This window comes from Actinia tenebrosa, unplaced genomic scaffold (genome assembly GCF_029948245.1).
Source record: "Actinia tenebrosa isolate PJP-AT-01 unplaced genomic scaffold, QUT_ActTen_1.0 PGA_scaffold9__36_contigs__length_13948895, whole genome shotgun sequence".
NCBI classification, from domain to species: Eukaryota; Metazoa; Cnidaria; class Anthozoa; order Actiniaria; family Actiniidae; genus Actinia; species Actinia tenebrosa.
The window spans coordinates 1,288,294-1,307,260 of NW_028292586.1; the positions used below are offsets into that span (position 1 = coordinate 1,288,294).

The 18,967-nt window shown below is 35.2% G+C and overlaps 3 protein-coding genes across 6 annotated transcripts in view; 2 read left to right on the top strand and 1 right to left on the bottom strand.

Annotated features, from left to right (window-relative positions):
- LOC148904456 (uncharacterized) overlaps positions 1-18,967 on the top strand; it is a 130,809-nt gene that overhangs the window by 47,396 nt on the left and 64,446 nt on the right. The gene's annotated exons all lie outside the window — the stretch shown is intronic.
- On the top strand, positions 1,668-5,061 carry LOC148904459 (DNA-directed RNA polymerase I subunit RPA12-like). Of its 2 annotated transcripts, XM_089025163.1 has the most exons (5): positions 1,668-1,809; positions 1,970-2,067; positions 2,532-2,641; positions 3,718-3,756; positions 4,339-5,061. In XM_089025163.1, the coding sequence occupies exons 1-4, from the start codon at positions 1,674-1,676 to the stop codon at positions 3,740-3,742; spliced, it is 369 nt and encodes a 122-aa protein (XP_088881289.1). In that variant the 5' UTR covers positions 1,668-1,673; the 3' UTR covers positions 3,743-3,756; positions 4,339-5,061. The 2 variants fall into 2 exon arrangements, with proteins under 2 accessions (XP_088881289.1, XP_088881288.1); XM_089025162.1 differs by having other exon boundaries at positions 3,718-5,061.
- Positions 5,245-12,843, bottom strand: LOC116294438 (uncharacterized). Of its 3 annotated transcripts, none has more exons than XM_089025161.1 (8): positions 12,625-12,843; positions 10,396-10,497; positions 9,728-9,835; positions 8,782-8,889; positions 8,163-8,270; positions 7,684-7,749; positions 6,858-6,959; positions 5,245-6,517 (listed from the first exon to the last, which is right to left on the bottom strand). In XM_089025161.1, the coding sequence occupies exons 1-8, from the start codon at positions 12,682-12,684 to the stop codon at positions 6,476-6,478; spliced, it is 696 nt and encodes a 231-aa protein (XP_088881287.1). In that variant the 5' UTR covers positions 12,685-12,843; the 3' UTR covers positions 5,245-6,475. The 3 variants fall into 3 exon arrangements, with proteins under 3 accessions (XP_088881287.1, XP_088881286.1, XP_088881285.1); XM_089025160.1 differs by lacking the exon at positions 12,625-12,843 and adding an exon at positions 11,555-11,923 and having other exon boundaries at positions 7,690-7,749; XM_089025159.1 differs by lacking the exon at positions 12,625-12,843 and adding an exon at positions 11,555-11,921.

Here is an 18,967-nt window from a genome sequence, read left to right on the forward strand (position 1 = left end):
CCAGTTGGTTTTATCACGAAGCAATCGTACACCAAACTGAGGCTAATGAGGATGGATTTCTAACCCCCAAAATCATCTTGCACGAAGCAACGAGAAACAAGTTTAACGCCGAAGTTGGAGACATTCTATCTCGATAATAGACATTGATGTCTGAAGTTAATTCGAAAAAAAAGCTGAAAAGCATATCATCATTTAAAAAAATAGGTGTGTAACCACAAAAAGACTAAATTCAGTTTGTTTGGTGCTTATTCTTGAAAAAGGATACTCTTAAGTATGGTCATTTGAAAGAAGGATACTCTTTAATATGCTCAAGGATACCTTTAAATACGGTCATTTGAAAAAAGGATACTCTTAAATATGGTCGAGGATACCCTTAAATATGGTCCAGGATACCTTTAAATATTGTAAATGAGAATAATTAGTTAAAGTAAAGGGGTTGGGCCCCCTGTGGTATCTTGGTTCAAGGTAGGTCAACTCGCTTACGTCTTTACTCGCTTATGCCAACTCTCATACGTATAAGATCATCGATCGCGCTTAACTGATTAATTCCAAGTTCACTTTTTCTCCATTCAGACAAGCTGAAAAGTAGAGCCCGGAAAAAAATGGTAGACTGTTGTATTGGATAAAAAAGATGTCCACTACTGGATTAGTCTATACCTTGACTGTTTTAACACTCATACAGGATCTACTATTTATGCCTTATGAATCCTTTAAGTGGTAGAAATCGAAAACATTCGCTTCCAAATGCCTTTAATAGTGAAGCAATTAAAATGCAGGGAAATAGTACATCCCGGGCGATGAAGGATCACATAAAATAAAGTAACTGCATGTATACCACACTAATACTATGTCATATTATACACCTGGACTGCAAGTATACCACACTAATACCATGTCATATTATACACCTGGACTGCAAGTATACTACACTAATACCATGTCATATTATACACCTGGACTGTAAGTACACCACACTAATACTATGTCATATTATACACCTGGACTACAAGTATACTACACTAATACTATGTCATATTATACACCTGGACTGCAAGTATACCACACTAATAGCATGTCATATTATACACCTGGACTGCAAGTATGCCACACTAATACCATGTCATATTACACACCTGGACTGCAAGTATACCACACTAATACCATGTCATAGTATAGAACTGGATTATGAGCAGAAAAGAAAACACTATTTGGATTAAAGAAACTTGTCCTATTTCTTATTTGGTAGTGCTGCATAGTGCTACAATATGTCAAAAAACGTCAAAGAGATAGCTCGACAGAAAAGAACTATGGTCTTGAGATAAAGACATTAATTAAGAAGCAGCAATATAAACAAATCAACTATGCTGTCTAACTCTATCGGTCACCGAAGGTTATAGTTTTTGAATGCGAAGTGCAGCAATAGTCGCCATTTCTATTCGCCATCCTACTAACTACTATCTTCTATTTCTCTCCAAGTTCTTTTAAGTAGGTGTACAAGCAATAATATATATGGAAAAATACTTACTGAAAAGATGAATAAAACTCTTACCCACCACGAGGTTTTTCTTTCAAATTGAAAAGAGCGGGAAACGATGAAGTATTATTCTTACTTCGGGCTTCCTGTGGTTAACACAGGTAACCCATCTAACAGTCAAAGTTAACAAGAATCCAACATGGCGGACAGACGTACAGTTGAATCGTTTGAATGTGATCCTGATTTCTGCCCAGAATGTGGTTCGATCTTGCCGTTACCTGGACTAGACGATGTTGTTTCTTGTAGGATTTGTGATTTCCAAAAAGATACCTCGGGTAAAATGAAAATTCTTTAAGGTTTCAAAATGTTCACAGAATAATGACTTGAAATCTCTTTCTGAACATCTGAACCAGATTTATTTTCTATTGTAGAACGATTTTAAATTCTTTTCCTATGGTATTTAATTTTATTTTAGAATTAAATTACTATGTTTAGAATTTGAAGGAATAGAATTTCACTCTAGAAAAGTCTTCAACGAAGTGAAAGAAAAGAAAATTAGTGTAGAAGATGATGAAGATCCAATAGGACCCATGGTTAGTGGCATTTATAGAATTTTTCCCCACCACCCTCAAGTCTACTCTTCCATACCCCTATCCCTCCCCCCTAATTTTTTTCCTATGCAGGATATTCACTTCTCTGTTCAGGTTTATATACCCTTACAATTGCTTTCCAACCCTCTCCTCCCTAAAGCTATTCAAAGCTTTTTTTACCAGTGGCAAAATGCTATGCCGAGAGCATGGCATCCTAAAAAACTGGTCATGACAGGGGCAGATCCAGGAATGCTAGAAGGGGGGTGACTATTACAAAGGTTTTACCAGGAATTCGAGGAAAAGGTGGGGTGACTGTTACTAACTATATACTGACTAGTCACCTATTTTTTTTTTGAACAGACATAACCTCTAATAAAATAGCTTTTTCAAGAAGTGTCCCCTCAATTTCATTCACGTAGTGTAGTAGATATGCTGCAAGTCAACCACACCCCTTATTCTGATTAAAGGTGGACAGAAAGTGTTCTAACTGTGGCCATGAAGGAATGACATACCAGACGCGACAGACCCGATCAGTTGATGAAGGACAAACAGTGTTTTATAACTGTCCTCATTGCAAGTGAGTACTGAATTCCTGATACTGGTTTCAATCTAAATAAAATATAACCTACTTATACACATAGAACATTGTAAAATAAACCTTTCTCACAAGGCAGACATAGTGGTTGGAAGAATTTATATTTTTGCCGATCTAGCCTCACATTCAAATGTATATGTAACTTTATTACCTGAAAATTCACATAATACAATACAGTAAAAAATAACAGAAAACCTGGTAAAAGGTGCCCAGAGAAGTGAAAACTTGTCAAGCCTAGTAACTGATGAGCTCTTTGAACAAGCAGAAACAAAGGCTTTTCCCTGCTGACAGAGTCTCCTTTCCTTTTCCATTTGCTGAGACTCTGCCCCAACCGTCACCTTTTCTGTTGCTCATATGTGAACGTTACTAGGCAACTGATGACATTGAAAATAGTGTGCTCATTAATATCCAGCAGTTATTGTAAAAGGATATGCTCACTAGTATTGTGGGCTCAAAAATCTTACAGCAGACTTTGCGGTTGTCATGCATACAATTGTTAAATTAATTATATATAAAAAATGGTTTTGAAACTTTTTTTTTCGTCCACAACCATCGACGACTGTTTGATCAAATTAATTTAGTCTAGTCAGTCTAGCGCTTTTGCACTAATTATGGACACTTTTCACTCACATGCTCTACAACTACATTAAATGTTCTATGCACACAATGCTCGACTCACATGTTGATTTTACGGAGGGAGAAAACCTGAGAACCCAGAGAAACACTCGTAGCATAGGAGAGAACGACACATAAATTGCTGCTGCTTGAAAGAACTCTACAAAAAGTACTTGCTTCTGATTGGTTGATTGGCTGTCAATTTTCTTTTAATTTGTGCAATTTCTTATTTGTTCACATATTTTAACGATACTAAAAATGTTTTGCTGATTTGAAATACCACTTGAAGTACAATGTACCAAACATTGTCATACCATTGGCTGTACTCAAAGAGATCTGTCCCATTACCTATACCCTAACGGGTATGAAGTAATCTAAGAAAATGATGCATCTTTTCAGAAATTCTGTTTTCATACTTATTCTACCTTATATCATTTTTCCAGATACCAAGAAACTGAATATTCTTGAAGGGGCCGCATACTGTGAGTATACTGTGAGTGTTATCACGAATACCAACAAGAAAACAAAAAGCTGAGGATTACCACTACTACCAGAATGCTATTTGAATTTCTTTCTTATTCAAATATTTTTATCTCCTTTAATATCGAATTTCAAGATAGGAATTAAAATAACCACCAGACATCGGATAATGTCTGTCCAGAATTGGGACTTGTCAGGCCAAATCTTTGCCTAGAAGGTCATTTTGACCAAGAGTAGAACGTTTAATCAGAAATAACGTATGACTAAGCTAAAACTATTTTGGTCTGTGATTATGCCTGATGTTAATTACAAATCAGTGATAAAAAAGAAACTTCAAAAAGGATTCTGGTATGTGCATATAGAAGGAATATATAGTATAGACTGAGGAGAAGTGGAATGGAGAATTTCTTTTGCCGTTAGAGTAAGTATGAACCTATAGTTTGTGGTGAAGTGTGATTGTCTGGGTGAGTGTAGTCTTGAGAAAGACTGCTGTCGTTGTGGTGACTGGTGTTTTAACAACCTGAGCAGTCATCTTCAGAGTCCAGTGAGAAAACAAGATCCTATTTTCATTTCTCATTTCACAGTGAACCTCAAAGCCTGGCTTCTTTTATGAACTATAATAGCTTAACAATGGTGTGCTACAACAAATAATTAAAATACGATTAATGAAAGTTAGACAAAATGATTTGACAAACATACAAAAAGATCAAAGAGAAGTAAACAAAGCAAAAACTTATGAGATCTGTAATAGTATAAAGTATAGTCGTTACAAACTGAATCTAAATAGTTTTTGTATGACCGTGAAAAGATCAAGGCACAAACACGGTCATGACACAGCAAGCAATACGCCAGACCAATCACATTGCACGATAATTTACTCTCCATCCAATCAAATACCAGAAACACGGCATAAGCATGGCGCGGACATAGTCATTGCGTGTGAAAAAAATCAGCCAATTAAAGTCTAGAAAGCATCACTGTCACAGCACTGAGCTTTTCACAGTCATACGAAAACTGCTCTAGATTACAAACACTATAAGTGTGTAACATAAATACCACTACATAGAGCTAAATTATGCTAATCCTATTGTTTTCTATCGTTTAATTAGCACTATTTACTACTAACTAGTGCAAAGTGTTGCACATTTTTAGTGTTTGTAATCTACTAATTTTAAGAGCTAATGACACTATTCGATAAATATTATATAATGCATGTACAATACTTAATAACTCTAATTTTATAAACAAAGATAACTTACTTAACTATGCAGAACTGAACATATCTTTACAGAAAGGAACGGGGGGGGGGGGGGGGGGTGGGGTACTCCCCTATATTTGCTATACGGGTATGTGCCGCCAAACAGGGTATGGTTTTCAGCGATTTTACTCTGGAACAGGGTATATAAAATCGCACTCACTCTGGAACAGGGTATATGAAATCACACTCGCTCCTCTCTGGAACAGGGTATATGAAATCACACTCGCTCCTCTCTGGAACAGGGTATATAAAATCGCACTCGCTCTGGAACAGGGTATATGAAATCACACTCGCTCCTCTCTGGAACAGGATTTTCAGCGATCTTGCTCTGGAACAGGGTATGAATTTCAGCGATTTTTACTCTGGAACAGTCTCAGGGTTCAGAGGGCTCAGCGGCACATTCCTACCCTAAACGGGCAAAAGTACCCCCGGGAAACGAGTATGTAAACTCGAAACAATAAATAAAATAATGTTCACCACTCATATAATGGGTAGATATCGTCATTGCATTCTAACTCTTATATTCAACACCACCACCCATATAATGGATGGGTAGATATCATCATTTCATTCTAACTCTTATATTCAACACCACCACCCATATAATGGATGGGTAGATATCGTCATTTCATTCTAACTCTTATATTCAACACCACCACCCATATAATGGATGGGTAGATATCGTCATTTCATTCTAACTCTTATATTCAACACCACCACCCATATAATGGATGGGTAGATATCGTCATTTCATCCTAACCCTTATATTCAACACCACCATCCATACAATGGATGGGTAGATATCGTCATTTCATTGTATTTCTTATATTCAACACCACCACCCATACAATGGATGGGTAGATATCGTCATTTCATTGTATTTCTTATATTCAACACCACCACCCATACAATGGATGGGTAGATATCATCATTTCATTGTATTTCTTATAATATTCAACACCACCACCCATATAATGGATGGGTAGTTATCGTCATTTCATTCTAACTCTTATATTCATTACCTGCACCACCCATACAATGGATGGGTAGATATCGTCACTTCATTCTAACCCTTATATTCATTACCTGCACCACCCATACAATGGATGGGTAGATATCATCACTTCATTCTAACCCTTATATTCTAGCTCTTAGATCTTTTCAAAACTCGAAGATAAATTTTGTATGTCCGCGTGCCCCTATATTTTACTTATAACTACCCTCTATATTATTTATAACTTAAAACTCACATACAACAAAATCCACTTCATAACTTAACTATTAAGAACTTATCATTTAAAACTTATTTATTCAAAACTTAAAACCCACATCCCACAAACTCCTCATACATAACTATTTAAAACCTATCATTTAACTTATCATTCATACATAACTATTTAAAACCTATCATTTAACTTATCATTCATACATAACTATTTAAAACCTATCATTTAACTTATCATTTAAAACTTATTAACAGCAAACGACAAAATCTCCACATTGTCCTAAAAAACAAGGAAAGGAAAGATGAATAAAACACATATCTACAGCAATATACATACAGTCTATCATAAAAAATAATCGTGGTAAAAGTTAACAGGCTTATGGTACTGGATTTTCCATAGCACAACACAACACAACCTAATTTAGCACCAAACAATCACATGGGAAGGTCATTTCAGACACTTTTATTGGCCAATTTGCAGTCTATAAAAATTTTTGTGTTTGCCTTGCCATATGTAATAAACATCTTATTAACCCAGGCTTGCTCTAGCTATCCGTATGTTAGTTATGGAACCTTGTCCAATGTATGATAATGTATTAATCACTAGGGGATTTTCTTACCTTAAAACTTTTTATTGAATTCTTTAATATTCTGTTTTCCTCTTCTAATTCTCTTATACGACGCTGCTGTTCCAAAATAACATCATGCTGATCTCCTTTATGCTGTAAAAACACAACATGAATCTCCAGAGGAATTTTTTACGTGTCAGGTAGTGACTTGAGATCATTTGCAATGACTTTTTGGCTCAATCAAAAATTTAACTCCATTTTGTATTTTAGTGTATGCACCTACTAATGGTCTATATCTATTTAGTGTATAGACCACTCGTAACAATAAGTGCCAGTTTTGAAATTAAAACCAAATTGATGCAAAAAATACATCCTTTTAATCCAATTAAATATATTTTTCACTGAGATCCATTTATTAAATTTTTTGAGTAAGTTTATTGATTGGGCTATTGATTCATGACCATTCAGGCTGCAGGTCTATTATTGTTAAATATAACCAAATGTGTATAATGCAAGGTGGACATACATCTAATTGAAAAAACATTGTTGGGTTCAAAAAAAGGTTATATCATCAAAGCTAAGTGACCGTAGGGAAGCATGGGAAGACAAACAATTATGCTAATTTCATGCGTATTGCAGTTTTCCCTTCCTGTGCACATTTTATGCATCATGGCTTTGGCATGTTGTTAATCTAGGTCGACCGACTTTGCTCTACTGTGCATTTTCACATGTCTATATGCAAATATAATCCAAATTTTGGAGTACCCAAAATCCTTTTCGGTCTTAGCTTCGATGATATGACCTTCTTGAACCCGACTACATTTTTTCAATTCGGTGTATATTGCAGGATGTTACATTACCTACATTACCACATTACCTTTACCATTTCAATATCTGATTCTGGTTTTGAAAAGTCAGAAAAATTCATCCCAGGCTGTAAATCCTGAGAAGAACGATATTTTTATCACTGAATCGAATATTATTTAAGTATATTATTTTATTATATAAGTATTGAATTATATATTTATTATATTAAGGTGATTTTAGAATTAAATATAGAGTTTTGCATGGTGTGATTGGTCGAGCAACCTGATTACGAAAAACCAATCATAAGTGAGACAGGGCTCAAAATAGAAAACTTTTTTAGCCTGCCATAGTAAAGGAGCATGGTAAAAGGAGGTCATTCCAGTAAATTTTGCATGCCATTTTAATATTCATTTGGCAGTGCCTTTATATTAAAAAATTTTCACCTGGCAAAACCTATCATTTGGCCGTTAGCAGGCAGCTATTTTGAGCCCTGACAGAATAATGAGGTGATTATGATGTTTAATATTGGCTGCATCAGTGTATACTTACTAATCTTAAGTCACAATCTGTCCCAACATGTTCACTTAAACACCATTTCTTGATAGGCTTTTGACAATAACAAAGCACATCCTGATAAAGGCATTGATAGGCATGAACCTGATGATGATAATGATAATATTGAATTGTTATTCATCCTGATAAACAATGATGTTGATGACAATTATGATAGTGTTGCAGATGATGGTGATGACGGTGATGGCACTGATGATGGTAATGATGACGATGATGATGATGATAGTGATGATGGTCATAATGATGGTGGTGATGATCAATGATGAACATGACAGTGATGATAATGATAAGGATGGCGATGATTTTTAAAGTTCTTATAGTGCATATAAATAGAGTACATGACATTTATATCAGTGGAACAAAACCAAAGATGTATTTGTCTAATTGCAGCTATTTTGCTGCTTAATTTTGTATAAAATAGTGGACATTACTGGAGCAGAATCATTCAGGGAACAACAACCACAGTTATTTGACAACTAAATACTGTCAGTAGTTGATTACTAAATACTTTTCAGTGCTAGATCCCTGCTATTTACATATAGCTAGTTATAAATTGTTTCATGAATATATTGCTTACGCTCTAAACTAACGTTACCTTTTCATATTTTGTGCAAGTGCCATACCATTTACAACCATAACAGCACCTTGGACATCTCTGATGTACATACATATCATCTAATTCATAAGACAGCTTATAATCAACCTATATATTAATCAAAATATCATAAATTTAGATATTAAAAATTAAGACTATTCAGTCTGCAGAGCTTTAAAGGTGGGCGGGGGAGTATTGCTCCCAAACTAAGAAGTTAATTTCCACCATTTTTTTTTGTTTTATGAGATTAATATATTCCTTTTGCATTTGATGTGGTAGATATTTTTTCTTGGGTGGAAGGAATGGAGGGTTTGAATATTGTTCGGATAGTAGTTTGAAATGGTTACTGAAAAAGTGTATAGTCCTCCCCAATCAAAAAGTATTCACGATTCTTAAAAGTCAAGTGATATGGGCTTAACCTCGAATCCAGGTGATATTTGTTTTTGTTAGTGTAATTTCCATTTTCTATTTTAGGAGCGAGGCTTAGCCCACATGCACGTGCTTTTAAGAATTGTCAATCGTTTCATGGTATGTGTTCAAGGGTATATTACAGTTACATAAGATTACTATGAAATTAATAAGAATTAATTAATTAAGGATATTACATGGGCGCGCGGAGATACGAATTTTATCTTCGAAAAGATCTCAAAAAATCTCTTGAAGAGATTTTCAACACGAGAAGATAAAATTCCTATCTCCAAGCGGCCATGTAATATTCTGTTTATTATATAATTATCAATGAAGTATGTTTTGGCTTTTTCAGGCAATTCTTTCCATGTATTTTTGAATAGCAATTGCAATGGTGTTATTTTCACACGTGAAAATAATATGTTATTTTCACATGTGAAGATATCAATTTTTCGAAATAGAGAAAAATAGATATTTCATTGGTAATTATATAATAATAATGAATATTCTTGTGTTTTGTTATGCTTTATATACTTACCAATCTGTGCTTGCATTCCGAACTAAGATGATGTGCAAAGTACCCTTTATACATTTGATTTCCGCAATAACATTGTACCACTTGAAAATTACATCTTTTTCTGTGATCCTAAACAGAGATAATATACAGACTGATTTTCAACTTAAAACTTTTATAATTGCCTCACTTCCCAGAATACCTTTTAGTTTGACATTTTATGTCATATGTTTTTTTAACCAGGAGAATTTACCTTACATAGCACTCAGTTGATGTATATGCATTCAGTAAATCTACTGTATTCTCTTGTCACCCTATCTATTGTATTAGGTGCGATTCATTGTATTTTTATGAATACATTACCGGTGGTTGATGCAGGGGAGGGGTGCAAGGGGTGGGCACCCCTCCCTGGTTTGACTTTGTGCCCCTACTTTGAAGATAACCAATACAAAATAATGTTTTCCCTTTTGATTCTAAGGGGTGCACCCCTCCCTGGGTTAACTTTGTGTGCAGTACCCCTCCCTGAACGAATTCCTGGATCTGCCCCTGATTATATCCAACTGCTATGCTACATTAGACTCTCCTCCCATTTTCATCCAGAAATGGAAATGGAAATCCAAAAGATTTTCAAACAAATTTTAAAGTACAGATAAGTGGTAAAAACAATTTATCGTTAAACTAAATATACGTACCAACAAATAATGATTCAATTCCCCTTTCCATTTACAACCACAAATGTTATTGGGACATTCGCAAACAACAATCTCATAACCATCAATTTCTAAAACACCAGGCTGTAGAATATTAAGAAGAAATACCAGTAAGGGATGAGGGCAAAACAATTGTCATCTCACGGGATCCAATTAATGGGGGAGGGGTGGTGTTACCCAGTACCCACCACCTCTGGAAGTGAAATCTTAGATTTTGTCCCCAAATATCTCCAAAACTAAAAGCCAAATCACAGAAATGAATGGACTGTCTGTCTATATGTATGCTAAAAAAACATTTGTGTATAGAAATTGCCACTGCAGACCCCCAGTATTGAGCACAGGTCTCTGAGGGGGGAGGGGGTATGTGGGGGGTCCCTATTTTGGATTTGATTGTTTTGACCTTGTCCATAAAAAGAAAGAATACCTTGTAAAACTGAGAAAGAAATACTAAGCTTTTAGAACATTGCACATTATTTTCGTAAGTTAAAATGAATATATATTCATTATAAATGACATATAAACGTAATAATAATTTTTTAATGCAATATTCTTAGGAAAAATTCAAGCATAACAGTGCATGGATAGTAGACGCAAATATCTATTTCACGAGTCAATCATATCGTGTTTAAGGCTAAAGGGCTCGATAAATAATTCACTTATCTCAGTTAAGGCGATAAATATCTGTCAATAAGAGCAATTAAGGCACGTTGTGAGTATAACTAGTATAACACGTAGCTTATAACAAAACAAAAGGGATTGAGTTTATTTTGAGTGCAGCACTGAGATGTTTGCTCAGTATTTAGAAATGTCATCAAATGTGGTGATGACTTTATGAAGTGTGTCTGGTAGTCTGCTATTAACACCATATCGCCTCTCAATAGATCGACTCTCATGCCACGTGTTGGTACTTATACTAACAGGGTTAAATTATAATAGAGATCTAGATAAAAAAAGGCACTTTCACCTCACAATAAGCCATAGCTGATACGTCGCTGATATGATACAACACCTAGCGCTCCTCAAGTGATTAGATCCGAACGATTGAATTGAGAAATACAGCAATTACTCAAAGCATTGTCAGTCGGTATGAATTACAATAAGAAACAAAGCACTTGAAGAAGCCATGAAGTGCTTTACATACCTTTAACAAAGAGCAGAAACATTCAAATGGCTTTCCCAGCGAAGCTTGAATAGCTCGTTTCGCTCTATTATTCTGCATCTTTAGAAATTGTAGAGCTTTTCAAATGTCTTATCTTAAGATTCGACTAATCTTTTTTTTTTTTAAAGTATGTTTTAAATGAATTAAAACCCTCTTTACGGCAAACAATGCCTAAAACTGAACCCTACTTTCTTTATGCAATAAAATGGAAGCTATATTAATAAAGGGACTTTCCCCTGTCCCTAAGTTCATTGCGTACCTACTATCAAGCAGGGTGTACAAATTATTGAAAGATTACGTAGGTATGTATTGAGCAGGGGGTATACGCGTATATAAATAAAGAATACCACCAAACTATTGATTTTTATTATTTTAGGAAGATAACTCGAGCTGTTGTTCGATATTGCAGTTCATTTTATTGCTTAGAAAACTAAATATTATAACGTAAATATTATGTTATCTTTCCTATAACATGCAGTTACTTATCCAAGAGACTAAAGCGTCTCGGCATGGCGAGTGTCATGGGTAATCGCTTTAGTATAAAAGCGATTAATCTGAGGGCGGGATACTTGTGGCAAACCTTAATTCGTATAGAAAACATATAAAATCCTGACATGCGAGAGCAATGAAGGAAATATTCATACATAAACATGACAAGTATCGAGACATAACAAAGAAAGTATACCGTGTTTGTGCACTGACACGTTTGAATTAATATTTAGGAAAAGGTCATAAAGCGTGATAGCCTGCTATTAACACCATATTAATTCAATAAACCCACACGCGTAGGCGATAACCAGGTTAAATACTCATGATAAAGCCGTTTTGCCTCGACAATGTGTTGACGAAAAGGCTGATACAATACCCTGATATCTAAAACAAAAAAAATCGGCGTTTACATTGCAATTGTTTACGACAACGTTATAAATCTAAAACAATTGAATTTATTAATACATTGATTGTTTAATAACTACCATTTGAATATATATAACGTTATAATTTACAATAGGAAAAAAGCCAATTAAAAACGCCATTGAAATGCTTAAACATACCTTCAATAAAGAGCAGCTCCAGCACTCTAATGGTTTATATAACTGTGTTCCTTCCGCCATACTTTGAAGTTTTTCAAATTCCTTAGACTCGACTCAGAGAGTTCGATTAATCTTTTTTTTTTTTTTTAGTGCTTATGTTAATTGAAAGATTAAAACCCTTCAGTTATGGTCTTGAGAAGAGTTCCAAACAAAGCCCTGCTTTCACTGAAATTTAGATTTATATTAAAAAAGGGGGCTTTCCCTCGTCCCTAGTATCTGTGCGCGCTAAGCGTGAGAGGACTGCAAAGGGTGGGGGAGAGGGGGAGGGAGGAGGGGGGAGGGACGATTCCCATTCGGATCCCTCCCGAGTTTCTGAATTTGGAAAACATTTAATGGCTGATAGTTCATTAGAGCAGGGACAAACAAATACCTTGGGGTGGGGGGTAGGGATAGTAAGTTGTATACTAAGACCTTTGGGGAGGAAGATCCATGAATTATAAAATGTTGTGGTGGGGGGGGGGGGGGGGGGGGAGGGGGACGAACTGCAGCAGGGGATCAGCTATACATACGTACATACATTGACAGCTATCAAGGGGGGACTATACAACTATAACAAAGTAGCGACCATATTAGTAAAGGAGAGGGGAGGGGGATCATAAAGAGAGAGAGAGAGAGAGAGAAAGAGTGCCTCTTGGGGAGTGAACAATTATTCTTATGACGTCTGCCCAGAAATCCTTCATATAATTTATAGTATTTTGAAATTTAATTTAAAGTCAAAAAAGATTGCAGTCATTATAACTTAAATTTTAGAAACTTTTATTTTTTGGTAAATATACATTTATTTCAATAAAGTTAGTCACCAAAAACCTAGAAAGCTGAGATCACTGAGCATCATGGGAAACTTTTCATATCAAAAAAGCATATATATATACAAAGCTTTTTTAATACAAACTGCAGCTCAGTGATGCTCAGAAGAGGTGAGACTGTAACCGGTAAAAGATTCGCAAGTCCATCAACAGTTATCAATTAAGCGGTTGAACGTGTAAAATGAATTTACCCATAATCCTTGTCGGCCTCAGCTTTATAGCTTTTCGGGTGACTAACTTTATTGAAATAAGTGTATAATCAGTGTCAAAATATGTAAGGATATTATTAATATATTAACATATTAATATATTAACATATTAATATATTATTTATTATATAACAAAATTGTAAAGATTTAATTAAGACAAGCTTAATCACATTTCTAAAGAATGTTTTAGGGCGAAACTATGAATATTTTCTGAGTGGGACACAGTAGAGTAACACTGACGAGGCGAATTTGACAATAGCCACTCTTTTCTGAAGGTGTGCATGGATGGGGTTATAGTTAACTGACATTTTTCCCAAAAGTTTGCCAATGACAGTTATTCAATAACTGATATTTTGTTATAGTTTTTGTTAATATTATGGACAGCGCTTGTAAAATTATTAACAGTTAACTTATATAATTGACTTAAAAATTAGTAAAGTTAACCGACTCGGGTATCCCCATTCACACCCCCTCTTATTTGACCCACGGGGACCGGGCAATGCTACGTAGCTATGTATATAAAAAGCGGAAAACGTTTATAGAAATTTAGAAAGAAAATATGTTAAGTTAGAAAAGACAGGTAACGGCATAATCATACTTTTTCGTAGATCGATATTGCTAAAATGCATGATAATGTTGATCGAACCGGTTAAAAGCGACTAAAGATTTGAAGCTATAATGTAAAAAAATGTATTGAAAAAAGAACAATCTTTTGTGCATAACGTGGGATTCGAACCCACCAAAAAAACTATTTAAAAAAACGATTCTACTTTGCCATACCCCCGAGACATCCGCAGAGCTGAGGCGGCGTATGGACTTCGCACCTGCGGCGATTAAATCCTTCTGCTCTTGGGTGCACGAATTACGCAAGAAAATGTTCTAGCCGAAGCATCAGGGGAGAGACCAGCCGGCCCCCAGACCATATCGGCTAATCCCTTGCATCTCTGCCACGCACGGAATCGGTTAAAAAAATGTTAAAAAATCTAGTCTTTCTGGTGCATTGTTTTCACGGCCTATTGTTATGCTGATTCCTTAGATTCTTGGCTCAGTGGAAAAAACGTGGGCATCGCCTCGCAGACACCAAGTGAAGCCCGGTAAAGGGGGTTTAGTATTTAGATGGGTGACCTAAACATGATACCTACTTAATCAAGCTTTTGATCGTTATTTTTCTTTTTTATGAAGTAAACTAACCTATCAATCCAATGAAAATGGCTTGAAGTTTCTCTAGAAAATAATATTTCAAATGAACTAGAATTTTTCAGAAAACAGGCTAACAAAACTTTGAAAAACTGCAGGGAATTTCATTTTCTATAATTTTCTATATTACTTAATTATTTTGGTTTTGTTTTGCGTACATCCAAACATATATCTAACTTTTTGATTAAAAAGAACGTCCTTTCAATGGATGTGAATTAGTCATGTTAGTCATGGTAGTCAGTGAAGACCTTCGAAGCTCAGTCATAACCACTCCTTAAATGGGCATGTTAATTTCATTCGTTTTCTTTTGATCACTGTTATACTTTTATTTATACATAAATATTGGTCATGTTTAGAGATGGCCAAAATATGCAGGTTTTGAAAGTTGATAAAGGTCCTTTCAATGGATGTGAAGAAGTCACAACCTCGTGGTCTCACGCTTAATTCACATCCAGTGAAAGGGCCTCTGAACCATCTTATCAACTGTTGAATTAAACCACAATTTTCCATTAGGTTTCTTTTGAACTATTTTATTTTACATTTTGGTCTGCGTTGAACAAAACATATTATAATTGGATTCAGAAAAAGAAACGGTTGATGTTTATAAAGTATTTCCTTTTGTTCTCTATCTGAATAAAAATTGAATTCACTTGGTTTAAAAGCAAATTAGTAGCATCAAAAGTCCTTTCACTATATGTGAACTTTATGCTAGCAAAATAATCAACATATCCTTGATTTGTTAAAGGGTAAAGAGAAAAGGTCCAAAAGTGTCAAGTTACAACCTGGTTTCTAATATGAATCAGAACAATCGTAAAAAGGGATTGGTCTGCCTGTGGTGTCTTCACCTTCGTCGCACCACAGGTAGTCCATACTTTGAAATAGTAAAAAAATCAACACACACTCTAAATATATATTTTTGAACACACATAAAAGTCACTACTCACGTTTTCTGTTTTCACTTGAATAGCATTGATGCGGGGATACTGTACAGAATATCCATCCCTTTGGCCCAAAGACTTTCTTTTTACCTGTTGCGGTAACTATGGTAACTTGACTCTGCTCTATTTTCTGTTTCACGATGTTATAGTGGCAGGAACACAAGTGAGGAGTTTTAGAATGTTTTTTTCGATTCCTTGTTTGATGAAAAAAGAGAAAAAATGAGAAAAAAAGTGGAATAAATTCACAGATTCTAAGCGAGTACCCCTAAAGTATTATTCTCATAAAATCCATAATTTTATTGATAATCTTTCGTAATAACTGCGTCAAAGTAATTTTTCTAGTAATATTTGACTTTTCTGTTTGATTTCAAGTCGAAATACTAAAGTAAATTTTTTCTTAGTTCCGACACTCCACCTTGGAAAAGTCCGATCCAAGGAGTAAATCCCGATTGGGATTTTCCACAATTTTGGATTTTGAGGCAAAAAGTAACAAATTCTAAAAGAGGAAACGAAATGAAGGCCAATGGTGTAATTTGTTTTGTTTTGGTCGAAAATGGAATCGATTTAAGAGCATCAAAAGTATGAACCCGCAAGCCATTTCTATACGCTCATACAACACACCCACCTCCCCAAGGTACTAGGTACTACAATTGGCTTTTATTGAGACCAAACTCTTGGCGCTAGCTTACTATGCAGATTGAAAGGGTATCCTTTCTCCGCAAAACCAGACCAAACATACTAATATCCAATGCGATCTCTGTATTAACCGTGTTGTGACTTTAATTCCTTGGAGCATCGATAAAATGATAAGGATTATGCAAACACGGTTTCTATATATGGTATATGGATCAATCGTAACATTTTGTTACTTGTTATTTGCGGCGCGGTATCGTCCAATCACACGACATCCAGTTAACCCAAGCTATTGTCCTTTAAGATAACTAAACGGCACGTCTGTAACTGGAGTAATTCCAGACTTACTTTTTCGGCGTGTTTTCAATGGATGTGAAAGTCATATTCGTCCATTAAAATTCTTTTCTGTCAATGTAGTTTTTAAAATAAACTTACTCATTGGTGTCCTGTTGAGTGTTGTGATCGTTGTAAATTAGCTCCTCCGCACTCCTTCACACGCTTCAGAGGGACGCCTACCTTCGATGTAATAAAATATTTGGTGGTGAGTATGCATGAGAACTGACTCGATGAATGCATAATTTTTTAACTACTACTATAAGGACTGTATTAGTCTGTCCCTTGAGTTTTTTACATCCATTCAGAATCTACTTATCGTCCGCATTTTTTTTTTTTCAAACTACAAGTGGAAGGAATTGAGAATATGGAAACTGTATTGGTTTCAAAGCGAAGGCTTAGATATATACGAATGAGGACTACATCCCGGGCGGAGAGAGGTACATGTAAAATACAGTAAATGTATGTAAATTGGCCTGTGAGGGGGCTGTGAAAAGCACTCTACGCCCGTCATATAGTTTTTCCTCAAAACCCACCATTCACTCTCAATTCAAGTCTGTTATTCTTTATCCTTCCAGTTGGTTTTATCACGAAGCAATTGTACACTAAACTGAGGCTAATGAGGACGGATTTCTAACCGCTAAACTAGGCTTGGACGAAGCGACGAGGAACAAGTTTAACGACGAAGTTGGAGACATTCTATCTCGATAATAGACATTGATGTCTGAAGTTTAATCGATAATGAAAGCTGAAAATATATCATCATTTTAAAAACTAGATGTGTAACCACAAAAAAGACTAAATTCAGTTTGTTTGGTGCTTATTCTTGAAATAGAATACTCTTACGCATGGTCATTTGAAAAAAGGATACTCTTAAATATGGTCAAGGATACCTTTAAATATGGTCAAGGATACCTTTAAATACGGTCATTTGAAAAAAGGATACCCTTAAATATGGTCAAGGATACCCTTAAATATGCTCAAGGATACCCTTAAATATGGTCGAGGATACTCTTAAATATGGTTAAGGATACCCTTAAATATGGTCAAGGATACCCTTAAATATGGTCAAGGATACTCTTAAATATGCTCAAGGATACCCTTAAATATGGTCGAGGATACCCTTAAATATGGTCAAGGATACCCTTAAATATGGTCAAGGATACCCTTAAATATGGTCAAGGATACCCTTAAATATGGTCAAGGATACCCTTAAATATGGTCAAGGATACCTTTAAATACGGTCATTTGAAAAAAGGATACCCTTAAATATGGTCAAGGATACCCTTAAATAAGGTCAAGGATACCCTTAAATATGGTCAAGGATACCTTTAAATACGGTCATTTGAAAAAAGGATACCCTTAAATATGGTCAAGGATACCCTTAAATATGGTGAAGGATACCTTTAAATATGGTCAAGGATATCCTTAAATATGGTCAAGGATACCCCTAAATATGGTCAAGGATACCTTTAAATATGGTCATTTGAAAAAAGGATACCCTTAAATATGGTCAAGGATACCCTTAAATATGGCCAAGGATACCTTTAAATACGGTCATTTGAAAAAAGGATACCCTTAAATATGTTCAAGGATACCTTTAAATATGGTCAAGGATACCTTTAAATATAGTCATTAGAAAAAAGGATACTCTTAAATATGGTCAAGGATACCTTCAAATACGGTCATTTGAAAAAAGGATACCCTTAAATATGGTCAAGGATACCTTAAATATGGTCAAGGATACCCTTAAATATGGTCATTTGAAAAAAGGATACTCTTAAATATGGTCAAGGATACCCTTAAATATGGTCAAGGATACCTTTAAATATTGTAAATGAGAATAATTAGTTAAAGTAAAGGGGTTGGGCCCCCTGTGGTATCTTGGTTCAAGGTAGGTCAACTCGCTTACGTCCTTACTCGCTTATGCCAACTCGCATACGTATAAAATCATCGATCGCACTTAACTGATTGATTCCAAGTTCCCTTTTTCTCCATTCAGACAAGCTGAAAAGTAGAGCCCGGAAAAAAATGTTAGGCTGTTGTATTGGATAAAAAAGATGTCCACTACTGGATTAGTCTATACCTTGACTGTTTTAACACTCATACAATATCTACTGTTCATGCCTTATGAATCCTTTAAGTGGTAGAAATCGAAAACATTAGCTTCCAAATGCCTTTAATAGTG